Source organism: Furipterus horrens, unplaced genomic scaffold (assembly GCF_987537825.1).
Source record: "Furipterus horrens unplaced genomic scaffold, mFurHor1.1.pri manual_scaffold_5, whole genome shotgun sequence".
Classification (NCBI taxonomy): Eukaryota; Metazoa; Chordata; class Mammalia; order Chiroptera; family Furipteridae; genus Furipterus; species Furipterus horrens.
In genome coordinates, this window is record NW_028327175.1 from 110,384,271 (window position 1) to 110,411,504 (window position 27,234).

Here is a 27,234-nt window from a genome sequence, read left to right on the forward strand (position 1 = left end):
CTCTGAGGATGAATACATTGGTGAGCAGCCTTTGCAGCCCATCTTCTTAGGGTTGGCTTAGAATTGGTATGGCAGTGTTCACTGCAGAAATTGCTGAAGGCCTGTTCACTCCTAAATACATTCCCCATTCAACTTTCTACAGCATCTGCAATTCCACCATCTTTAAAAATTTGAGTTCTTTTATCAATGGAATTCCTTCTTCCCTTTTCTCCTAACCCCAGTTTTTGGTAGGACATTTGGCCCATCCTTCAGCTCATATGTCCATCTGTGAAGACTTCCTAAAGGGCCACAGCTCTCGACTAGATGCCTTTATGAACTATAAACTCCTTTAGCTCCCTACTTATAGCATTAGTGTGGCATTTAGCAAAGCAAGTGAAGGGTTCTATAACTTCCTAGCTGTATGACTGGGCAAATAAATTTTTGAGTTCCAGTTTCCTCATCTTTAAATTAGAGTTGTTTAAGGAATAAGTGTGAGAAAAAAACATGAAGAAACTAGCCTAGTGCTTGGCACGTATTAGATGCCTAATCACTAATCGTTGCTGACCTGTCTATGTCCCCTGGCCCATGGCAGTGCACTGCATTGTAAGTCCGTTGAGGGAAGACACTATCATGCCCATTCCTGTTGCTTCTCTCTCCCCTCGGGACTCACTACTGAGCCTGGCACACAGTAGGTGCATGCATAAAATTTGCTGAATAAATAAATGAATAGATTTGATGACATTACAGATATACTTTTACAGGGCTTATTTTATCAATTAAATATTTTTTCTGATAAACGGGATCCTATTTTCTTTAGGAAGAGCGTTAGATAGCTCTCAGGAGAGAAAGACACAAGGTAATCACTATTCAATCTGACAGCCTTCTTAAGTCTCTGAACCCATATTAGTATAAGACAGAAGACAGATTCCTCCACTGTCTAATCTGTGTGCAATTGTAGTCAAATACTTCTGTTTTACTTATTTTTTTTTAACGCAAATCCTCTGGAATGGATATAATGAGCAAGACGGCATTTTCTCTGTGTTTTAGAACTGGAGCAGATCATAAATTCTTACTGAGGAGTTTGTGGTTTGTGGTCAAGTTGGTAAACAAGAGAAAGAGTATTTTCCACAGGAAGTGGCAAACTATGGCCAAAACTGTGGCCACGGCCCAAATCCAGCCACTGCCTGTTCTTGAAAATAAAGTGTTATTGAAACACATCTACATCCATCCGTTCTTGTATTGTCTGTGGCTGTTTTCACAGTACAACAGTAGAGTTGAGTTGTTGCAACAAAAACCATATGACCTGCAAAGCTCCAACTATTTACTATCTGGCCCTTTCTAGAAAAAGTTTGATAACTCCTGGTCTTAGACTGTCTGAAGAAAGACAAGGAGGGAAGACTTAAAATTGTAGGTTGTCCAGTTCTCCTAAGGAAAAGAGAAAAAATTAAGATGGCAAGAAGAAGAATAAAGGGGAGAGGAAGATGGGGAAGCCAACAGGGACAGCAATATATAAGGGAAAGCAAAAGAAGGGGGGAAAAGGAAATGAAGAGGAAGGGAAATGATAAAGAAGTAAAGAACAGTCAAAAGCAAAGAAAGGGGGAAAGAGGGAGTGATGGGGGAAAAGGAGAGACGAGGATGTGAAGGCAGGAAGAAGTGGGGAAGGGAGGTCAGAGAGGGGTGTGTGCTAGGTAACTAGTCAGGCAGTATGACATCTATTGGGCAGACTGGATTTGCTCAGCTGAGCACTTAGCCATGTTGCAGATGAAACTGAAGATGTCTGAGAGTGTCCACTGGCCCGTCTCGGCTCCATGGTGGAGCAAGGCACAGACCACCAGCTGACTCACTCCTGACTCAGAAATGTGCAATCTCTCTCCCGCTGGCTCCCCTTCCAGCATTTCTTCATGACATAGGTCCCTATGTCCTCAGATGACTCAGCAGCACCCCATTGCAACCATTTAGAGAGATAAATGCCAAAATAAGGATGAGGGGTTTTGGGGAAAAGAGGTGCCAAGAATCTCTTCCCCATAAAGGGGAAGAGACAGTTTTCCATTCTCTGAGTGAAAGTCGTTCAACAGTGACCATTACCATTGTCATTTTTACAACATTTATAACAATACGCAATGCTTATGGAGGGATAACCATGGATCACAACATAATCTCAGTCCTTAAATGTATTAAATTCATTCAGTTCTTAAAGTGATTACATGGCATTAGTTATGATTATTAACCCCTGTTTACTTATGAGGAAACTGGGTCACAGGTAGGTTAAGTAAGGTGTCCAAACTAGTAAGTGGCAAGTGGGCTCCAGGGCCTTCCTTTATCCATTATGCAATATTGCTTCTTTATCTGCTACAACCCTCATAGACATCTCCTAAGGCAGATTTTCTCATCTGGAAAGGGGCAAAGCTGTGATTTAAATAGATGAGTCAGAAGTCAGAGTCAGTGCTCCCTCTGAAGGAGCAGCCCCAGTGCCCTGCAAATGATGCTGGGCAAAATAACTTGGTGACAGAGACTGAGGGTGGGAGAGAAAGTGACCTACACATCTTTCCATGGAGAGAGAATCTTGTCTGTGCCCCAGGCCCCAGCACTGTGGGAACAGGCTCAGCCTAATTTTGAGATCATTCAATCCTGGCAGTTAGGGAAATCTCAGGACCCAGAAGCAAGAGATGAGAAGGAACGAAACAAGGACAGAATGTATTAAGAGGAATCAGATGTTTGGCCCCAATACAGGCTTGCAGAGCAGCCTCCCCAGGTTCACAAAGACCCGATTTTGTTGCCCAAATTGCTTGTTCCCCACAGAGCTCCTCAGAACTGCATAATTTCTGGTATTTCAGAAAGTCATTGTTCCTTGCTAAACATGTTTTAATCAAATCAAAACTTCAAAGGCAGACATCACAGTTTGGGCTGAGTGAGGCTAATCTGCAAATCACAAATTTTCTAATCCGTTAGCAAAGACTAGGTGCCATTGACAAGACCCCCAATTCACCATTTGCTCATTCATTCATTCTCTCTGTAGACAGGCCTTCAACAAAGAATGGTGGAGCACCTTCAAAGCTCAAGGTGGTGGGATATAAAAATGCCTGATGCTGTGTCACTTCTGTGCCCACCAGACACACTTGGGGAGCCTGTGGAAAACGCAGATACCCAAGTTTTACCTGCTGGGGGCATTTTCACATCCTCTCTCAGATGTAAAATAAAACTTAAGAACCACTCTTTAGGATAACAATATTTAGCACTTAGAAGCATATCATTTTCTGATTGGCAAGTACTGGATACATATGCCCCTGGCCAACAGATCCCTCACTCATTTGGCATCCATGAAATTAGATGTTTGCCTTGTGTTTTATTCATCATCCTGCTTTCAGGCTCCTGCTAACTGGGTTTCCATATCCAAAGTTCTTGATGATAGTGAAACCCGAGGAATAAATAAATGGTTTGGAAATTAAAAGTGTCCAGGTGCATAGTGACCACAGCAGTAAGGAACACAGGAGACGTGGGGGTGGTGGGGTATGAATGGCAGAGTTAGTCAAATAGGCTTTAATGTTAAGCTTCCTCATTCAGAAAGAAGCAAGATAGGCATGAAAGTGTTTGTTCCCAAAGATTTCATTTTCATGTAATAACTGTTAAAATAAAGCAGTCAAGACTGAGAGACCCACCTTTAGGGGGGAAAATGACCCATTGCTTTTATTAAATTCTATATGAAACCAGATTTAGATGCAATGGCTCTCCTGATCCCTTACATATGTGAATGTGGACCCATTTGAAACCACCGGGGAAGTGTGGCTCGAGATCATTACTGGGGATGGGTTGACTGAGTCTGATTTTTTACATGCACACAAACCTCATTTATACACAAAATAGCAGCTTTGATGATATTAACCCAAAGGGGGTGATTAATTACCATTTTAATGCCTCAGCAACTGTCAGCTCCTATGACCTAAAAACTAAGTTCGGGGCAAACTACTCAGTTGGAAATGAAATATTTTCAAAAGGAGAAAGTGTCAGCTTAAGCATAGCTTAGCAGTAAAGGGTTTAACTGCTTCGCCATTGGCCTGTGACCAGATGGTACCATAAAAATTAAATTTGTTTATCTCCCTCCTAATTTTAACTGGAGACATACTTGGAATAATAATGAAACAGTACTTACTTAAGAAACAGATAAAATCTAAATCTCCCCGAGACCCATTGACTCTTCCTCCAAGTCCACAGTAAATTTTCTAGGCGGTCCCTTGAGATCCACAGTTGCAGTGTTTGTTATCCATCTGACACCAGGATTAGAACAAGGTTGCAGTGCCAAACTTGTGCCTGACAAGCAGTGAATGGCTCAAACCAGGGAAAGTCAAAGGGCAAGAGAACCATCAAAGTTGAAATAAGACATAAGGAATGGCTTGCCGGTAAGTCAAACACTGATGTCATAGAGCCTCGTGTAGGATTTACAGGATGGATAAACAGAGGCCCCAAATCCCTCTCAGTTTACACTTTTTAGTCACTTTGATTTGTCAGGAAATATAATATACATATAGAAGTACCCCAATCCACTACCTAAACATAACTGTTTTCAAAATATATATTCCCCTCTGGTCCTTGTTACTTGTAAACACATTTCTTTAAATAATCATTGGTCATGTAAACTTTTATATTCCACTATTTCACTTACCAGTATATTTTCAACATTTTTACATAATCTGATCCTCATAATGAATTTTTGCGTAAAATGTCATAATCATTATTAAACCATATTTCATTACTTTATTTTCCCAATGTTAAACATTTTATTTTTGGTTTGTATAGATAATGATGGAAGGAATATCTTCATGCTTCTTTTTTTTGAATTGTCTATTTTTAACAAACTCTTAAATGTAAAATTTAAAAGGTAAATGGCTATAATTATCTCTAGGAGTCTTGATTTACAGCGTTATATTAATGCCCAAATGGTTTGTTGCCATCTAAATGTACTATTAGTAATGAGTCATGGTACCAAGTTTAAAACAATGTAGCAGCAGTGAGCACGGTGGATTTTTTAGGCACAATGCACTCTCTTGGGGTTGCCTTAATGTGAATTCTTGTGAATACTAGTGAAAGCAGAAAAAAATCTGAGTTGTCTTTTTCATCTATTTTTGACCATTTAACTATTTTGCATATAAATGTTAATGAACAAAAAAAATTTTTTTTAATGAACATTTTATTTCTTAGTGATTTGTTAAACTTCGATTGTAATATTTCACACAGAGTCATAGACTTAGCAGCATGGGGTGCAGCTAAGAACAAAGGCTTTGGGTTCAAATATAAGAAGTGATGTTTACTTGCCCCATGACCTTGGGAAAGTTACCCTTTTTAAGGGACAGTTTCCTCCTCTTTCACCTGGGAATTGTAATGGCACCAACCTCACCAACTGGAATGATATGAGAACACTTTAGTATCATAGGTGATAACAACGGTGAGGTTCTCCTTAAATTGGGATTTATTCTTGCTCATATACATAGTGTTCTTAAAAATCATTTTGTTTCCTTTTTGATTGCTTAAATAAGGATTCCACTACCTATGGCCCATAGTGGCCTGTTGCCAGTTTTTGTGACTAACGTTCTATTGGAACACAGACACATCGGTCATGCCCCGTGTGTGTCTGTGGCTGCGCCTGTGCTGCAGGCAGAGGTGCGCCGTCGTGACAGAGACCATATGGCCCATAAAGCTGAAAAAATTTGCTAATTAGCCCTTTACAGAAACAGACTGCTGACCTCTCTGGCTTCAATTATAAAAGTAAAAAGTACACTTAAATTTTTTATTTTAAATAATTCCCACAATATGGATGAATTTAGCATAGTTCACATCTTTTCCTCCTTTAAGATTTTTTTCTCTGTAAAAAGTTCATACTTCTAAAAAACTGTCTTTCTTCCCCTGTTTAAAAAGACTGCTCTGTCCACTTTCCTTCTTATTTCCTCTCTGACTCAAAATGGGAGAACACCGTACAGCTCTACTATGCCTCTCTCTCTCTCTCTCAGCCTTCTGTAAACTATAATATACATTCATTATGTTGCACAAATCTCAATGGGCAATTAATTTTAAACTGCCACCCAGATTGAGGCCTAGAACAAAACCAGCACCCCAGAAAGCTCCCTCATGGCCTGTTCCAACCAACATGCCCCAACCCCCTGCAGAAAGGTTACCACCACTCTGCCCTCCATCATCATGGATAGGTTTGGCTCCTTTTGAACTTCAGATAAATGGTGCAGTTATACAATGTATACTCATTTGAATCTTTTGTGGCATTAATCGATATTAATGAATTAACTATAGCTCATTAGTTTTTATTGCTGTGTGGCATTTCATTGCATGAGTATACTACAATTTATACATTGCTGTTGGTGGACACTTGTGTTATTTTTCATTTTTGTCAGCTTTGAATATCCTTGCACATTTTTTGGTGTGTGTGGGCACTTAGTTGTTTGAGAATGAGATGGCTCAGTCATAGAGTGTGCATATACTCCACTTAGGTCAGTACTCACAAACAGTTTTCAGGAATATAATGAATTTACATTCCCACCAGCAATATATGTGGTTCCTTTAATTTCTAAGTGTCCTGTTTCTGCTTTCTAGGAGAGAAGTAAAGCAGGCTTGCATAACACTGGGGAACACAATTTTTTTTTTTTGAGTTAAATCTGACAGTTGTTTTTAACTAACTTTTGGCATCTGATTCCAAAAATGACACCAATGTTTCTCTATCATGCCAACTTTTTAAGGTATAGAATATCCCCCGTTTGTTCCCAAAATCATACAAAATGTACATACAAATGAAAATAAAGAAAAAATTACCTGAATATATTGTTTATTTAGAGTTATTTTATTCATATACAGTAAAGGCTATGTATTGTTACTGTATGTCAAAATGTGTACAAGTAGTACAGTTCTGCTACCAAACATACATATTAAGGTATTTTATCTTTTCAAATGACAGGCTAGGAAATGCCAAAATGACATACTTGAAACAGTCTCCTTCAGTTGGCAAAGCTTTAACAAATTGCTTCATGAGACTCAGTATTATGTGCAGAGGTGGGAATATAATGTTTTTTCTGTCAACAAGTGGCTCATGTAGAGTGTTTGGATCACCAGGTCTGAGGTCAGATCTTGGAGGCCAATTCAACTCTACCCAATGCTTCTGACAAGCTCTGCTGTCCCACATACACAGAAAACAAGAATACTTGGTGTATCCGTTTTGCTGCCCAAGAAGGAAACAGACCATTTGAAGGTCAACACAGATGATCCAATTGTGCTTGTGATATTGCAGCAGATCAATGACTCTCTTCATGTCTTCATATTCTTCACAAAAACAAACTTAATGGCCAATTGGGACTGCACCAAATCAATTGCCATTGAGGAAAGGACACACTTCAAGCTCCGCTTTGAGCTGTTGATGAAGAGTCGCCATTCAGTTGCATTATAGATTGGAATTCCCAATTCCCCCATTAAACCATGTATGTTATGGCAATACACAAAGCCACTGTCACTTTGAAAGTACTGCAGAAATGCACTTTCTCTTGGTTGAAAGTAGGATACCTTCACTCCTTTTTCAAGCAAGTTTTTCTTGTGCAGTCTTGATGCTAGGAGTTCTGAAGCTTTTCTGGATAGTCCCAAATCTCGTGCCAAATCATTCAACTCATGTTGATCAAATCCCTTACAAACTGAGTCATCTTCAATTTCAAAACCTTCATTGTTGCTGTCACTTAGTTCTTCACCATACTCCTGTTTTTCAAAAGAGGGTAGTTCAATGAAAACTGGCACTGGGACCTCAGCTGAATAAGGCAGTGGGCGTATAGCTGATGGTAGACTAGGATACTCTATTTTACATTTATTTTTCTTGTTATACCCTGACATTTTCACTATACAAAAGTAACAGTCACTTGAATGATCCCTGGGCTCTCGCCAAACCATAGGTATACCAAATGGCAATTTATCACATGTTCCCTTCGTCCACATCTGTAAACTCTTGACACACTGCTTGCACACCTTGTGAGGGGCCCAAGACTTATCTTGGTCACCAAGTTTTACTTTAAAATGTGCAAAATAGGCTTGCCTGACAAATGCACTGATGTTTGTCCTTTGACTGGGAATGGTGAAACTGCCACAGATATAACAAAATGAATCAGGGTTGTTTAGGCACTTATGATGAGAAATAGCAGAGGCAGACATGATCTGAAGGAAAGGAAATAAATTATGTATGTAAATAAAATAATAAATTCTGCTAACTCCTTTTATACATACAAGAATTCAGACTACACTTCAGAATATGATTCACTATATAGAGTGACACACAACCTCTCACCACACTGTCTCATGTGTAACTGAATAGCCTAGACATGTATGAACCTGTTGCTGGTCTCCAAGGTCATCCGCCACCCCTCCCCACTCAAGGGAGGTTTGCTCTAAGCCTATAGGAGAACATTAGTGCTTCCCTTGATCCAGGCTTGATCGAGCCTAGAATGGTCGCATTAAGATAAGCTGTATAGAACAAACTTGACATGATAGAAGAAAACTAACTGCAGTTTTGAAATCAGCACGCCTATTTAAGTCTAAAACAGCTGAAAATCTAATCCAACAGGAATTATGTTAAAAATTGTTCCCCTGTGAATTGTGTGTTCCTCAGTGGCTGCATGATTGGAGGTTGCCAATCATTTAGAGATCCAGATTCCATCTCCAGCTTCCTTAATTTATGACCTTGGTTCCTCTAACTTGACCTCAGCTGTGTAATTAGTAGAATGGAGCAAGAGGTCTGTAGTGTCTGCCCCACATACTCACCTGAGTTGAAATCTGAATATAATCACTCCCCTATCCCCACGTGCTCTCCTACTCATCTGTGACTATGGTCTCACCACCACTCAGTACTTCCAACCTAGGATAAGGGAGGAGGAAGCCAGGAGAGAACTGACACCCCCACTTTTCCCTTTCTATTCCTCTCCCTTCTCCTTCTTTTTTCTCTTCTTCCCTCCTTCCTCTCCTTTTCTTCCACTTCTGCTTTCTCCTCTTTCTCCTTCATGCCACAGCCAAGTCCTGAGTGCCCATTAAGCTCACACTATCCTAGGCAATGGGGAAGGCAGATAAAATGAGCAATGGATGAGCTCCTTTTGCTTAAGGGTGTTATAATCTCAGGAAGCTTATTCACAACACTTCAGTGAAAAAGGAACTGAAAGGTAGTGATATCATTTTACTTGCTGAAAGAAAAGAAGATATTTCTTGGCATGGTATGTGGAATTATTGCTATCCTTTTTGTTTTGTTTTGTTTTTTCTTTTACATCCACAGCCTTTTAAAACACAAGGATTTCTTTGTGATGTTAAAAGTCCTCACACTTTTATACAATGAGTTACAGGAATTTGAGGATTATTGATTAAGAAAATATGCAATGTCAAAAAGTTATTATGAATTCATTTATGCTCACAAATGCATATGCCTTTTAAGTCATACTAACTTTAACATTTCTATGTGTATGAGACAAATTAGTTAAGCAAACTCCAGAAGTGCTTGTTAAACATAAAATTTTCTGGACTTCTTGAAATTCTTCTGCAGGCTTACTCTAGAGAATTATTTATTGCCAATTCTACCCTCTAATGGAAAATTGTGACCATGTACATTGACATTTGATACAGTTGCCCAATTGTCTCTCCAATTTTCCCCTTTTTTCTTTAAGAGACACAGGTTGGGGACCTGTGTGCATAAAATTTCCTAACTCCACCTTGCATAGTTGATTCTGTGGCTGATGAAATCCCAGCCAGATGGCGACAACCCGCAATGAATGCTATGGTGCTCGAGCTCCATCCACAGAGCAGAGACCTCAGCAAGAAGGTGGAACATTTATGCCAAAGACAGCCTGTCTCTGCATATAACTGGATACATTTAAGCCTATTTTTATTTTTATTTTATGACTTCTCAGCATTATACAGAAATGGAATATTCTGACATATAAATAAGGGAGATTTATCTTCTAAATTTAGTCTATTTATGTCCAGAATCTTGTACTCTTCCTCTTCCTGATTCCTCACTTCCACACAAAAGGTATATTTTTTCTCTCCAGCAAGTTATTCAGTGACCCTCAGAGATCGTGGACACAGAGATCCTAGGCTCCAAATGTTATTAATTCCAGATCCAAGGTCACCTCACTTAGACTCAAGAGTTTCAAATTAATGAAGCTAAGCCCCCAACATCAGTGATCAGATGGTGACTGACCGTACTCCGTTTCAAGGCCACATACTAAGTCCCAGATCTGACTGGCAGCTTCCTCCTAAGGCTACTCGGCAAGAAGAAGACTTGGCCTCAGCCCTGCAGACCCCAAGCTGTCCTCACTCCCAGAACCTCAGTTCAGAGCTCATAGTGACCAAATCTGTTCTCAGGACGCAAGCTGGACAATGATGGGTGCCCTAGATTTTCTACAAAGAAAATTGTTCCTTTGCCATTTCCAATTCCATTTGGACTTCTGAGAAACTCAGAGTGTCCAATCCCTGGGAAAGACATGAAACAGGATTGAAATGGGGTCAGTTCCCCTCTTGCGTTCACAGCAAACCTAATGGGATCAGCAGCAACATCATCCTGACACCTTCAACTGTGGATGGAAGTTGGTTTCCTATGGGGAACCACTGGACTCTATTGCTAGGATTTTTGATTAGAACTTGCTTGCCCCCAGAGTCAGCCTTGATTTCCGGGTTCCAGAGACTACTTCTGGCCCCATTGTCTGAGCTTTACAGATTCCTTCCTCTCTTGGGCTCTTGCTGATCCTCAGATCAGTGAATCACCAGCTAATCAAGAAGGGAAGCCTTGTGTCATCAACACACTTCTATGGACCCAGCAACTAGGGCCAAGACCTGTGCCAGAGATGAGGGATACAGAGAGAGCAAGACAGAATCCCCACCCTGAATAAACTTACCTCCCAACAGGGAGGGTGTAGAAACAACTTATAATTATACTTGAGTGTGACAGATTTTCTGTTGACAAGATATTCCAATGTCACCTGACAGGAGAAACTGGTTTTTTTATCAATATCCCTGTGCATTCAGGGAAGACTTCCTGGATATGGAGACCTCTGAGCTGTGCCCCAAATATAGCCATTGCCAAGTTTTCAACATGATACCATGTTGCTGGTATATCCAGAGTAAATTGGTATAGGTGTTGGTGATGTTAATGACAATTTACAAGGGATCCTTGTCAGCACTTTCTTGCACGTGGGTTTCTCCCAATTGTTACATATCATGGGAGCAAGAGAGTTTAATCTGTATATTCTGCCTGCCTCTGAGGCCAGGACTGGTTGTGTTACTGGGATAGAATTTCCTGGTGACCTTCCTTCACACTATAGCACCATTGTTCAAATTTTCCACCCCTCGCTCACCTATAACAGCATGCTTTATATGATATGTGAGGAACCACTGGGTTTCCAGGGACAATAGTTGAAGAATCTTGGGTCCCCCAAGCATATAGCTTGTCTCATCTAATAGCCTCACTGTTCCCAGGATACCTCAAATGCTTTAGCATGAAAGTTGAGTCCTTTGCAAAGGGCTCTTGCCCTTCAGGCCCCTCCTTTGATTTCTTTCTCCTTCTCCCAAACTCTGAAACAATCTCTGATCTCAAAACACTCTGTGGTTTTTTCTGCCTCCCACCCTATGCCAATTGAGTCATCTCATTTTCCCATAATGACTGGTTTGTAGAACTGTCTCTCCCACAGGACTCTGAGCTTGTAGGGGTCAAAGACTGTGTGACCCACCTCTGTATAAAAATACAGAGATGCTGACCATGTGCTAAGTGCTTAAGAAATGTCCTTTAAAAACAAAAGAATGAGTGAGTGAGTGAGTGAATGAATGTGTGGGGAGTAAGGCAAAGCCAAATGTCTTTGGAGATCAAAAAAATACGAATTTTATTGACCATATGAAACAGAACATTGAACTCATTTTCTCAAAATCACACACAATTTCTTTCCTTCCATCACTGCCTAGGGTCAGGTGCCTTGGGCTGGAAACCAAGGGAAGAATATATGGAGATGTATGTATGCCTGCAAGGGTATATGTGTTGGCTGATTTTAGAAGGTGTATTTCAGCAAATTTTCAGGCCCCGGATGAAGCTTAAAGGGTACAGGTTCAAAATGGACTTTTTTACAACTGACCTTGGGAGAGAAATGCCCAGGAAGTCTGAAGGCTAGACGCATGGCAGGCTATAAAATACTTTCCGGGAGAAATCCCCCTAATGCTCAGGCAGTCTTATAGGACAGAATGAAATCTAACGTGAAAAGCAACTGCAGTCCCTGGTGGGGTTGGGAGAATGAGTCTGAGGGACTGATTTCTCTCACTTAGGACATAACAGATTCTTCCTGGAGGCCTAAGCCTTCTCTCTGGATCTGCATCCTTGGACTCATAGACTTCCCAAGTTGCAGGGGCACTGGAAGGGGTATGTAATCTACCCATGTACCAGCTTCCCTGCCTTCCAGCAAGAAATAATGTGATCTCCAGCAATGCTGAGTATGAACCAGACACTGTATGTGTGCAACCTCATTGAATTCCATCCAGTAAAACTCCTACATGATACACGCTGTTGTCTTCCATTTGAAAGGTGTTAGACCTGATGCTCAGAGAGACTGATCGAGTTCCTGAACCTCTCTTGCCTTATCTGTAAAATGGGTGTGATAATGGCACCAGTCACATTAAGTTGACATGAGGGATCCATGGGTTAACGTTTGAAAATTCTAATAGTGCCCAAAGCAGAATAGGATTTATGTAATTTTGTTAAATAAAAAAATAGATAAATGAATGGGTGCGGGAATGGATAGATAAGAAGAGTATCTGGATCAAGATCAAATAGGTAGCAAGTGTTGAAGGTGGGAGTTGAATGCAGGTGGTTCCTCCCGTGACTATCTAGACCTTATAGAATAATTCAAGATGCTCCCCAAACCTTCAGAAAAGGGCACTACCTTCTGTAGCTCATTCTAGTGTTTTCTACCTGCAATGTTCTTTCCCGTAATTTGCTGGATGACACCAGTGAATGAATTTTTATTCATTCCTTTTCACAAATATGAAACCCATGGCTTCTACCTGGTATGTGAGGGGATGGGTAACGAGAGACTCTATGTTTGTGCATGGGTCTGCAGTGTCTGTGTCCTTTCTGCACAGGATTTGGTCTGACTGATTCTGTACATTTCATGTAGCCTCTTGCGGCATCACCCAAGCTGCTAATGGAAGCAAGTCTCAGACATACGCACACTGCTGTCTCAATTATCCTTGCCTGTTCCCTTTTGGATTTTACATCTTTTTGGCTCCTGCCTCTTGAAGCCCCACACGTCTGCCTTTTAACTAGCAAAACTAGAGAAGGGAGAGAGCTATGACACACAGCCTTCCTAGGATATCACGGAACTCAGAGGCTGGTAGAGACATGCTGGCAATGCCTTCTTCCCTGAAGACAGATATAGAAAGAGCTTTAGAACAGGTGTAACGTCCATGGATGCAAGGGCATTCTCAAGTACGCACAAGCTCCCTGTCTGTCATTAGATGTATAAATAGAGAGGGAGAGAGCTCTCAGCTCTCAGGTGGAGAGAGGAAGACAATATGGGCCTGGCTGCAAACCCAAAGCTGCTCAGGCTCTTTCTGCTCCCAGGGGAGTGCTTAGCTTTTGTCTTTCCAGCAAGAATGAGTCTGCTGCAGGAAAGACATTTAATTGTTCCATTTACCAGCTCCAGTTTACAAGATCACATCGACAGAGATCACGGCCTCTTTGTAATGGAGCAACAGACAGTGGAATGAACGCCACAGAGCTGCTCCTTGGAAAAATGGCATTTGCTGCTTCACCCTAGCTGAGGACATGCAAACGTCCCAGCCTTTTACTCTCTAGTCCACTGCAAGTTCCTTCTGCTCTGTATGTTCTCTATTTATATGGCAGAAACACTCCCCCAATAGATCTGCACATTTTTTTACAGTGCTGCCCAATTTAAGCCTGGGGATGTAAGAAAAGAAGCAGGAACAGAAAATATGGATTCAGTGCTTGCTATATGCTGCAGGCCATGAGAAATATCAAAACCATAAAACATGGTCCCTGATCTCCCTCAAGGAGATTACAATATACTTGAGTAAATTAAAAACGAAATAAGGAAGTATTTGAACTGCAGTTCAGTACACTAATAGCAAAAGGCTATGAGACAGGAAATGATTAACTGGAAAATGATTGGAACAGGTTGTAATTGATATTGAGTATTGTGAATTTTGTTCTCTTTTCAGGATGCAGGTCTGATTTACCAAATTGACTTATTCAGAGAGAGGTGTTGTTTGGGCAGAGGGCAGAGGAAAAATCTTTATATTTACATTCTGAAAGGAATCAAGATGATGTTTCTTATCCCCAGACTGACCCTGTTATAGACATATAAAACTGGCCATCTTGGGGACAGCATCTAAAGGAATATGTGCTGGGAATTGACAAAATAGGGTGAAAAGACTCATTTTTATGTCCTCACAAATGCCAAAGGGAGGGGAAAAGTCAGTAGCCCACTATGTTTTTAAAGGAATGGCATCCGTGTTTTTCTGAGAAGAGGAAGCAATACTGTCAATCTTGAGGCACAGAGTGGGAGTGCAATTTGGACAAGTTGTTGGTGGTGTTGGGGGGACAATGAGACAACATGACATTTGTGACTGTGTGAAAGCACCAGAGGTTTTTGGAAAGAAAAGACTTGAAATCACAATATTCCTTCCCATCACGTCATCTGCACCACTTACTAACCAGCACCCTTTCTTTTGGGTGAAGTATTTATAAATATATACATTTCCTATTTTCTCCTTCTATAAATATACATGGTCTTTAAATCCTGATTATAAAAGTTATACACATGCATATGGTTGTGGTACAATGGAAAACCAAACTGACATGAGACCCTTCATGCTACAAACACATAACTCAGGATTAAAAGCAATTGCACATGCACACACACACTCACATAGTGCACAGTCAATGTGAAAAGAAGAGAAATCCTTAGGTGCCAGAAACAGAAGGGGATGGGATATTCTCATGGTAGTCTTCAGCTAAGGTGTAGCAGCCTAAGGAAATACAGGCTGTAGAGGTGGAGACAAGGGCTTTAACATCTACTGCATGAATCTGAGACCTTCAGTGAGTCAACGCATCTGTGCAAAGGAGATTAGAAAAAACTGTCCATCAAAGCAAAGAAAGTACAAGAAGGCTTGCCATCTGTTCAGAGATCTGAGTGAGAAATTAAAGCCAAAATGGGTATGAAGGTCTAAATGTAACTACTTAAATGGTGCAGTAATTATAGTAAAAATTTTTCATACAAAAACTAGTGCACTGAAAGTCCCCGGAACCATGATGGAAGCAAAGTCAGAACCCTGCCGTGGGGACATATCTATCACCCAGTATGCTTGAGAGCCCCATGGAGTGTAGCGGAAGAACAAGTCTTCTGAAGATCAGCTCCTAATCAAAAGTAACTAATGTCAGAGGGAGGTAATCCACCATGAGAGCGCACACAGAAGGAACAAAAAATTGCAAACCCCAAGAACTAAGGGATTGGGGGGAGGCAGGGCAGAGAATAATATAAAAGATATAGGGTTGAAATCATAAATATAAAAGTTTTTAAAATAACAAAAGAGTAGGGCATTGCAATAAAAGGAACAGGCAGAACTTTAAAAGATCCAGATGAATGTCACAATTAAAATAGATAAAAATTAAAATATAAAGCTACATATTACTAATGAAAGAATAAATGAACTGGAAAATGTGGGAATCATCTAACTGTACAACAGAGAGATACAGGAATGGAAAAAATTAAAGCAAAGTTAATAACCTAGAAGATAGAATGAGAAGGTCCAGAATAGTTTAAACAAAATTTTCAGAAAAAAGAAAAAAGATAGGATTATTATGAGTCATTAGAGAATTGTGATAACGCTATGAACCTTATTAGAATGGCTAAGATCCAGAACACTGACAACATTAGTCGATGCTGATGGAAATGTGGAGCAACAGGAACTCTCATGCATTGCTGGTGGGAATGTAACATGGCACAGCCACTTTGGAACACAGTTTGGTAGTTTCCTAAAAAGCTAAACATAGTCTTAACCATGCAATCTAGCAATGTGCTCCTAGATATTTACCCAAATGAGTTAAAAGTTATGTCCACAGAAAAACCCGCACATGAATGTTTATAGCAGCTTTATTTATAACTGGTAGAATTTGGGAGCAGCCAAGATGTCTTTCCATAGGTGAATGGATAAACAAAATGGACATCTATGCAATGGAATATTATTCAGAAATAAAAACAAATGCACTATTAAGCCATTGCAACATGCAAAAGAACATTAAGTGCATACTGTTAAGTGAAAGAAGCATGCATGAAAAGCCTATGTACTATATGGTTCCAACTATATGATGTCCTGGAAAAGACAAAACTATAGAGACAATTAAAAGATCAGTGGTTGCTAGGGTTGAGAGGGAGGGGTGGGAGAGATGATTAGCTGGAGCACAGGGGATTTTTAGGGCAGTGAAAATACTCTGTATGATACTGTAATGGTGCTTACATGATATTGTGCATTCAACAAAACCCACAGAACTACAACAAAAAGAGTGGACCCTAATGTAGACTATAGACTTTAGTTAATAAGAATGTATCAAAATTGGTTCATAAATTGTAAAAAACTTAATACACCAATGTCAAATGTTAGTAGGGGAAACAGAGGGACATGGGCACAGGGAGTTCACTATATCTAAAACTACTGTGAAAATAAAGTCTATTAATTTTTTAAAAGATAGAATGGGGAGAGTTAATACACAAAGCAACAATGGGTAAGATTTTTTCAGAATTGAAGTTATGAGTCATCAGACAGAAGAATCACACCGAGTCCAGAGCAAAACAAATAAATCCACACCTAGATTGCACACCAAAGACAAAATGAAATTCTCAAAAGCAAGTAGAGGGAAAATAGAAATTGCATAGCAAGCAATGACAATTCGATTATGATCTGACTTCTCATAACAGTTGCAGTGTAGATCAGAAGAAAACTCATAACATCTTCAAAAGGTCAAGATAATTTAATTGTTGACTTAGATTTTTATGTTCCATCGAGTCAGTCAAGAATGAAAACAAACCAAAAGCAGTACACACTGATTCCACAAAACTTAAAAAGAGAGCAATACAAAAGATATCATTATATTAACTTCTGCAAAAGAGATCAAATAAACAGGTGGAGTGTTTATTTTTCTCTGCATGTCTCCTGTATCTTAAAGATCACACACACACACACACACACACACACACACACACACACACCATAGTTCTACCTTCCATTTAACATGTGCATTGTCCTTGATTTTCCTGTCCTTGAAGGATAGTTTGTAAAGGCTGAATCATAGTCTAAGTGCCATAGTTTAGTGAATTGCTTGACAGTTAGTGTAATCTCTAGACATTTAGATCAGAGAATTTTCTCCTAAATGACAACTAAATAAAATGCACATAAAAAGAAGAACAAAATAATGCTAAACATGTGTACTACTTTTTTTCTTTTGAAAACCCCACCTACTTTTTAAATTGCTGACTGAAGTGTGGAAGTGTTTAGTTTGCAAGGGGCCATTCAGAGCCAGTTGAAATGTCTCTTTCCAATTAATGCTTCGTGCCTTAAGTGACTGTTAGTGGGTGAGTTTTTGGAATAATCCTGGATATTCTCTTAAAGAAAAAGGAAAGAAGAAACTCCTGTATTTGATGACAACTGCGTGTCAGACACTGCGCCAGACATTTACTTCACAACAATCCTGTGGAGACTACAATTTATGAGAAGTTCCTGTGATCCAGGCACTACATTTAGTAATTTTGCATATGTGAGTGGTTTGATCCTCACCACAATCTAGGAAGTATGCGGTATTACTATACCCATTTCACAGGCAGGATAACTGTGTCTCTGGAGTCACACAGCTAATAAATGATGAAGTCATAACTGGACTGCAGGTCAATCAACAGTAACAGGCTACCAGTTTATCCCATGTCCTGTTCTAGAATTAGGTGTGTTCAAGGTAGGGACATAGAAAAACAGGGTGCGCAAACCATAACAAAAATGACCGGAAAAAAAAGAAAAAGCAACCAAAGGGATCCTGCCAAACTCTCTAACATTATCTCATTTTATCCTCCTATAACAATATTAGGTAGGTATTGTTATTATTATCTGCACTCAGCAAGTGAGTGGATGCAAACCAGGAGATCTCAGTAACTTGCCTTAAGGTTACACAGCCCTAAGTCACACATGTTTGTCCCAAACCCAAAGGTGCTTGCCCCAAAGTGCATGCCCTGCCCCCTCACTGCTTATGGATCTTGTCTTCTGCTCAGGTGAGATGGAGGAGCTGGAGACACTGTGGCTCACTGGGATCTGCCACAACGAGAAGAACGAGGTGATGAGCAGTCAGCTGGATATCGACAACATGGCAGGTGTGTTCTACATGCTGGCGGCTGCCATGGCCCTCAGCCTCATCACCTTCATCTGGGAGCACCTCTTCTACTGGAAGCTGCGCTTCTGCTTCACGGGTGTTTGCTCCGACCGGCCAGGGCTGCTCTTCTCCATCAGCCGGGTCAGTACCCCTGGTAGCTACTTCCTTTTATAGTAGCAGGTCCAGGAAAGCATCAGGCTTCCAGAGAATCAGGGGGTCTTGGCTCCCTGGGATGGGGGTGGGGTTTTGTACATCCTCCCCTCACTCACCAATCCTGAGAATTTATAAGCCGGGGTTTGCACACCCAGATGACTGTGAAAGCGAGAGGAAAGGCAAATGGACAAAGCAGTTTAAACATGAGAAAGAAAGCACCAGTGACATGAAAAATAGCTGCTGAACCTGGTGTCACTGTGAGGAAACAGCTATGACAAACTGCATAATGCTTACCACATCTAAAAGGGGCACTCATTCTCAATAGAGGCTCGGAATGCAGAGCCAAGCTATTAGGACTTCTTATTTGTGAAGGAGAAAGCAGTCATCTGATTTTATATGAAACCTTCCAATTTTTAAATATTAGTAACTAATTCCATTAAAAGCCCCACAAAACCCAACAAAACATTATGTGGGCCAAACAAAGCAGTCTGTGGCCTCCATTGTTAGCACCCACACATGCTAACCACACTACTAAAATTCCCTTGCAGGATGTTACAGTGTGTGCATTCATTCTCACCAAAAGTGCATGACAAAACATAATCTACACACACTGCCATGTATGTGTATACACACCTAACAAAACACAGGCAGCATGTGCAATGCAGCAGAGCCTGAAATGAAACACAGACCTGAAGAACCATGAGAAAATGCACACACATCAAATAAAACAAAATACACATCGACCCAACATAAACTACAGCACAGAGTACACATACTATAGTGAGTTCACATGAAATACAAGAAAAGCTCCTTTTATGCTGCACAGCATGGCATGTGTGTTGCCATAAAAAGACACATGTGATATAATTCACCAGTAATGAAAACAATAATGGGAAATGCTTATATCTGTGGAACACATGTATGTGCCATGTACCATATAAGAACTTTATATTTTACATATCATTTAACCCACAAACCAACTCTATGGGGTATATACTGTAATTAGCTCCACATTACAGATGGGGAAACTCAGTTATGAGGTTAGGAGAATTATGAAAAGGACACACAGTCTTGGTGGAGTCAAGATTTGAATGTAGATGGTGTACCAGCCAGAGCCCACACAAGCAACAAATATCGAACATAACCAACAAAAGATTTGATACAAATCATACTATACAACATATATGTACATGTAACTCACATAATATGTTTACATATTCAACACGATCTAGTTATTTACCTGAATCATAATAAAAGCACATGTATACATATTGTTTACTCATCTTCTAACATAGTATAACATTATCTGGTAATCAATCAATCATCCATCCATCCATCCATCCATCCATTCATTCATTTATTCATCTATCCATTCAACTATCTATTCACTTGTCTGTCCATTCATCCATTCATCCATCCATCTATCTACCCATCTATTTAATCTATTTATCTCCCTATTTGTTACATTTATTCACCTTGGAATTTTTCACTTTGAAGGAATTTAATGAATTAGAATATGAAACATGGTGAAAAATATTTAGTTAAAAACATCTAACTATATATGCTAAGGTTTACTGAGGAAACCAAATAATTGTTTTGAAAGGAGTTTGTGTAATCTTAGCATTTGGCAATTTTAAGAACTTTGGAGATTCAGAAAGTACACATTAGCTTACTGAGGAAGATTTATTTTCTCTGTTCAATGGCACTGTAAACTTGAGTTCTGTGCAAGTACATATTTATTAATTAGCTAAATGGCATTTAAACACAGAGATTGCTTAAAAATAACAACATACAGGCATACAGCTAGATATGCTAACTTTAAGCTAATTCTCTCTGCCAATTACTAAAGGATTTCCATATCCAAAGGATTCTGGGATTACCATGAGCAAATGTACACTGCTGCATTTACTTATAAATCCTGCTTATGTTTGGAAGAGCATTTCCTCTGTCTGAGATACCATTAAGGAAGCCAAGTCGAGAGCAAGCATCTTGAAGAATGGGAATGGTGGGGAAACTGAGGGCACAGGAGCAGCCATTGTGTTGTAGCTTGACAGGCTGCAATCTGAACTTCAGCCTCCCTTTCCTAAGGGAGAGAGGACCCCTCATCCCATAGGAGCACTGAAGGGACTTCTGTGTCCCCTTGAAACTTCCAGCCACCATCTCTCCTATCCTTGAAGGTTGCAGGGAACCCTGCTTGAGCACTGGTGCTTCTCCCCAGATAAGGTTTGTCTTTTAATATAGGTACAGCCTGATATATGTGAGTAAAAAGACCTCATACTTGCTGTATTTTTCTCATTGAGTTCCCCTAATAGATATCTCTTTCATTTATCTATTAGAGGAACTCAGAATGGGCTTAGCCCCTGATGCAGTGCATAGAAGGGTTTCTGGGTTGCTAAAAGAATGTTCTTCCTTTCTGGTCAAGGGTCAGCACACACCTTTAAAGCTCATCTTATGTGCTTAGTCACACATATGCCACCTTACATATATGCTTACGCACAATTCAGAGAACACACACCAAAACAAAGGTGTCTTCATTGGGTTCACATGATCTTTTCTGAAAAACAAAAACAAAAAACCCACACACAAAAAAAACATAGTGGTGCATTCCCAAGCAAAGAACCTACTTTCCTACAAGTGCAAGATCACAGCAACATAATGAAATATGCCTAATGTGAAATGAGACCTTGGGCCATTATCTCTAATCCTCACAATACCCTGTGAGAATGATTTGATCACGCCCATCCTATGAATGGATAAACTGAAGCCAAACGGTTAGAAAGAGATCCTTCTGGGTTCACTTTATGTTTCCTCAAAATAATAGGGGTCTTCTCATTTCATCTCACCTACCAGAAAAAAAACAGCATAAAAGAGGGAACTTGTCTGTGTGTGTAGGGCTGGGTGGCATGTTTTCAAGTTCAGAGTTTGCACTCCTCTCTAAGGAACAGTCATCCAAGATGCTCTGAATTTCACTTCTACTTCTACACCAAGGCAGAGTTTTCTGCACATAAGCCAGATCTCTCCATTACCAGCCCTCTAAACTAAAGCACATTGACCAGCCAGACAACAGACATAAAGTTATTGCCACACAGCAGATACACACAGCCCTCCTTGTGGGCTTGGCATCCCTTGGGAACTCCTGGGAATTTTGAACAAACACCAACCTGAGATACATGCACTTCTGGCACTTCCCAGGGAGCAAGCCAGAGCTCAGAGAAGCCATTTATTTAATATTAGAACCAAGCTTTTCCCACAGCTGTGGCCTTTGTCTTCAACAACTTACAAAATTGTGCCTCTTGTTTGTGGGATGCAGACTTCTGTTTTCTCTATAAAATGCTTTCCCTCTGATGTAGAAAAATATATTCACTGTCACCAGCAAAGAGAATGGCCTTGGTTGTCTCCTGAGACATGTGCAATGGGAGACACAGCAAAGACCAGGACCAGGGAGATGGAACCGTGACACCTTCCCAAGGAGCTCAGATGAGGGGAGCTGGAAACAACACGCTTCTGGCTAGCCCACAACTGGGACCCACAGAGTAGACACTGACACTGTCTTAGTCCATTTGTGCTGCTAGAACCAAGTACCACAGACTGAGTAGCTTATAAATTACAGAAATGTGTTGTTCACAGTTGTGGAGACTGGGAATCTGAATGGTCAGGTAAGAGCCCTCTCTGGGTCACAGCCATCTCCTGTGTCTTCACATGGTGGAAGGGCTTGGGGAGCTCTCTGGAGTCTTTTTTAAGGATGCTAAGCCCACTCATAAGGACTCCATTCTCATGACTTAAGCACCTCTCAAGCCTAATCTCTTAATTCCACTATATTGGAGGTTAAGATCTCAATATATGAATTTGTTAAAGGGGGCAGGGACACAACCATTGAGTCCATATCAGACACATTAGGGATCAGGTCCAGGCTCTAAGGACAGTAGAGCCATGCCCCACTGAGGATGTTCTAAGAGGTCAGGAGCCTTGGCAGGAGCAGGGCAAGTTGTCTGGATCATTGCGTTGAGTCTTCACTGCTAATTTTAGCTGAGCCCACTGTGGGGTTGAGAGGGCACCCTATTTCCACAACCCATTAAATGTAGCTGGAAACTATGAATAACGAAGAGTAGAAAAAAGCTGTGCAGGGAGGAAAGAAATGTGAGCCCAGCGACTTGACTCCTGGGGTGTGGCTTTTGAGAATAAGTGTTTGGTAGCAAGGGGTAGCAGGCCTTTTTTTGGGTAGCGTGTGCTCATGCCAGTGTGAAAGGACAGGCAAGGTAACACATGCAAGGGCAGATCAGGGACAAATGAGCAACTGGCCCAGCCCACATTTATTGAGCCCCTGCTTTGTCAGGTGCTTTGCTTACCTTATTTTATCTTGTCCTGGCATCCTCCTTTGTAGTGCATGATCCCATTTTACAGATGTAATGGCTTACCTGAGGTCACAGAGCTGGTAAAGTTGGAGCTGGGGCTCACATCCAGTGGGTTCCAAGCCTTTGACTCTTCCCATTATCCTCTAATGTGCTCCCCCTCCACTCAGCAGCCCATCTTGAAGAGGGTCAATTCACCTAGAGAATGCTACCATCAAAACCTGGGGTGCAAGCTGGGTCTGTCACATTGACTCCTGCCTATGGATTCACCAGGCAGATGCGCTTGAGAGCTGCCTTAGCTGTGTCATGTGCGTCAGTACCAGGGAAAAACTGGGGCTCACAGAGAGTAGTCAGCAGTCATCCTTTCTTCTCCTGAAACATAACTCAGCTCACTGACCACTTGTGTGGGTCTCTCCAAATAGAGAAACAGCCAGCTCCTCTCAGCAGGAAGGGGTAGAGGGAACTACACAAAATCTCTAGGAGAAAGAGAGGATCTCATTAGAAGGAAATACCGACTAACTATTCTATTTTGATCTCAAATAAACTCAGATGCCTCTCAAAAAAGAAGAAAACTGAAAATTTGAAAAAAACTTAAAAGATATTACTTTCGTCACACTAACAACAGGAAGGAAAGGCACAGATCTTGGCTGATTCAAAGATATATGAGACATCCTGATTTTCACTCACAGTAGCACAGTCCCTCTAGGTCAGGGAATGAGATTACTCCATTACTAAACTGGGCAAAGGAAGCATAGTTTAACATAAAAGGTTCATAAGCACTGTACTGTAAGAAATATACTTAATTAGTGTGATTTCCACATCTGGCCCCTCTGAAAGCAATGAGAAGGAGATGGGGCTTCTTGCCACAGGAAGAGCCGGCCATCCAGGACGCAGAGAAGGGACTAAAGATGAGGCTGCAGGAAGGTGGGAAAGGGCATGATGTCAGGGCCATGCAGCCTGGGGTTGAGAGTATCAGAGAAGGAGATGCTCAAACACACAACTTTTCTGTTGACTCCTCCTTGAAGGCTGAGATGGAGACTGTCTCTAGGGAAACTAAAAGAAAATGCAGCAGGGTTGAGGCTGTCACAGTTCCTTGAACATCTCTGTGGGTTAAACTCATCCCCACCATGGGGAACTGATGGAGCGACTATTATCAGAGTCCACAGTTAATCACATACACTTTCCACGAGTTGATGCCAAAGTCAGCAGCAGCTGTTACATTTGCTTTTATAAACCCCTTCTTAGGCTGGCTCCCCATCAGCCTTGGGAAGACCAGGTCAAATCCCGCAGGCTTAATCTGATTGTTCCCTCTAGGTATGGCTGCCAAACTCTGGGAGCAATAGTGGGGAAAGGGGAAACACAAATCACAATGTCACTGATGCCCTCTTGCCTACTATTTAGCATGAATCAAGAGTTCTTCCCATGAGTTACTATTAAATAGAAATAAACAGCTATTTTTTTTAAAGAATGGAAGAAAGGAGAGCAGAAAACAAGAGTCATATAAATGGACATGCCTATATTTGAATTACCCAGGAGTCTGTAAGTCACTCAGTGCCTACATGGATTTAAATGTAGCACACTGTGTCATTGGGACTCTCCACTGTCCCTAGTGACTAAAACTCAACTCAATGTTGAGCAAATTCACACACAAGCAAACACACAAAGGATGTATTGAGTGAGGTAAGAGAAAAGTTCAAGAGAGTGACTCCAAAGGTTCAATCCATGTCATATCTCTCTATCCCCTGGGTTCTACCTTTTTCTATGATGGTTTCACCCTCAGGATAATGCCCCCACATGGTGGGAAGACTAGTCCTCTGCAACATCTGTCTATTTCTTTTTTAAAAATCTGACTGATTACATAGATATTTCATGCCTACCCTTAATCAGAAAGAATTTTTCTGACTGACCTGCTTGGGTCTCATGATTTGATTGATAGCTTCAGCATGTGGGTAGGGATAGTCTCCCAAAGGAATTAATAGGTGGTCCTTTTATGCCAACTTTGTTTGTCAATAGCTGACTATGGTATCATGAGCGTTCATTAATACCTTTTCTCAAACTTCATGTATGACTATTTGCAAAAAAGTGTCCAATAATCCTGAGCCAGAGAGACCAGATAAGCCTGATGCTTTGTCACTGGTATCATCCATTTAAGAAACATTGTCAGGCTTCAGACTGAATTTCAGTATTTCTCCAGGGCTCCTACAAAAAGGCCATATCTCACCTTTGAGGTCAAGTTCAGGTATGGAGTGGTTTCTCTCATTGCTTCTGCTGATGGTGTGCTATGTCACTTCCTACAGGGCATTTACAGCTGTATTCATGGAGTGCATATCGAAGAAAAAAAGAAGTCACCAGACTTCAATCTGACCGGGTCGCAGAGCAACATGCTAAAACTCTTTCGGTCAGCCAAAAACATCTCCAACATGTCCAACATGAACTCCTCAAGAATTGATTCCCCCAAAAGAGCTGCTGACCTCATCCAAAGAGGTTCCCTCATCATGGACATGGTCTCAGATAAGGGAAATTTGATATATTCAGACAACAGGTCCTTTCAGGGGAAAGACAGCATTTTTGGGGACAACATGAATGAACTCCAAACATTTGTGGCCAACAGGCACAAGGATAACCTCAATAACTATGTGTTCCAGGGTCAGCACCCTCTGACTCTCAACGAGTCCAACCCTAACACAGTGGAGGTGGCCGTGAGCACGGAACCTAAAGGAAACTCCAGGCCCCGGCAGCTTTGGAAGAAATCCGTGGAATCTCTACGCCAAGATTCAGTGACCCAGAACCCAGTCTCCCAGAGAAATGAGGGAACAGTAGAGAATAGGACCCACTCCCTAAAGAGCCCTAGGTACCTTCCAGAAGAGGTGGCCCACTCAGACATTTCAGAAACTTCGAGTCGGGCCACATGCCACAGAGAGCCTGATATCAGTAAGAGCCACAAGACCAAGGACAACTTCAAAATGTCAGTGACCTCCAAGTACCCCAAGGACTGCAGTGAGGTCGAGCGCTCCTACTTGAAAACCAAAGTGAGCTCCCCCAGGGACAAGATCTACACAATTGATGGTGAGAAGGAGCCAAGTTTTCACCTAGATCCCCCCCAGTTTGTTGAAAACATGGCCCTTCCCGAGAACGTGGACTTCCCGGATGCCTACCAGGACCACAATGAGAACTTCCGCAAGGGGGACTCCACGCTGCCCATGAATAGGAACCCTCTGCACAATGAAGACGGGCTTCCCAACAATGACCAGTATAAACTTTACTCTAAACACTTCACCTTGAAAGATAAGAGTTCCCCTCTCAGTGAGGGCAGTGACCGTTACCGGCAGAACTCCACACACTGCAGGAGCTGTCTTTCCAACCTGCCCACCTATTCAGGCCATTTCACCATGAGGTCTCCCTTCAAGTGTGATGCCTGCCTACGGATGGGGAACCTCTATGACATCGATGAAGACCAGATGCTTCAGGAGACAGGTAATCCAGCCACTCAGGAAGAGGTCTACCGGCAGGACTGGGGACAGAACAACACCTTCCAGTTCCAAAAGAACAAGCTAAGAATTAGTCGTCAGCATTCCTACGATAATATTCTTGACAAACCAAGGGAGATGGACCTTAGCAGGCCCTCTCGGAGCATAAGCCTCAAGGACAGAGAACGGCTTCTGGAGGGAAATTTGTATGGGAGTCTCATTAGTGTCCCCTCCAGCAAACTCTTGGGGAACAAAAGCTCCCTCTTCCCCCAGGGTCTGGAGGACAGCAAGCGGAGCAAGTCTCTCTTGCCAGAACATGCCTCCGGTAACCCTTTCCTCCACTCTTACGGGGATGACCAACGCTTAGTCATTGGGAGATGCCCCTCAGACCCTTATAAACACTCCTTGCCATCCCAGACAATGAATGACAACTACCTTCGATCATCCTTGAGGTCAACGGCATCGTACTGTTCCAGGGACAGTAGAGGCCACAACGATGTGTATATTTCTGAGCATGTTATGCCTTATGCTGCAAATAAGAATAATGTGTACTCTACCCCCAGGGTTTTGAATTCCTGCAGCAATAGACGTGTGTACAAGAAAATGCCTAGTATGGAATCTGATGTTTAAAACCTTTCATTAGTGTTTTATCTATAGGGAAACATATGTAATAGCCAACATTCTGGAGGGAAAATGTTGGATGTCCAATAGTGCTCTGCAAAGAGGAAGAGGATTTAGGAAGGTATTTTTTTGTTGGTTCTTTTGCACATGGCTACATGCCATAGTCTTCCATTCAAGGAATCTTGTGAAGTATGTGCTGAGAATGGCAGATACCACGTAGGTGAGTCCTTAACCAAAAATA

General features: G+C 41.3%; 1 protein-coding gene across 1 annotated transcript in view; it reads left to right on the forward strand.

The window, feature by feature from the left end:
- Positions 1-26,796, forward strand: part of GRIN2A (glutamate ionotropic receptor NMDA type subunit 2A) — a 406,311-nt gene extending 379,515 nt beyond the window's left edge. The window contains 3 exon segments of the mRNA XM_090277023.1: positions 18,306-18,544; positions 25,203-26,375; positions 26,719-26,796. Coding sequence (XP_090133149.1) covers positions 18,306-18,544; positions 25,203-26,375; positions 26,719-26,796 — 1,490 coding nt within the window.
- The last annotated feature ends 438 nt before the right edge of the window (positions 26,797-27,234 follow it).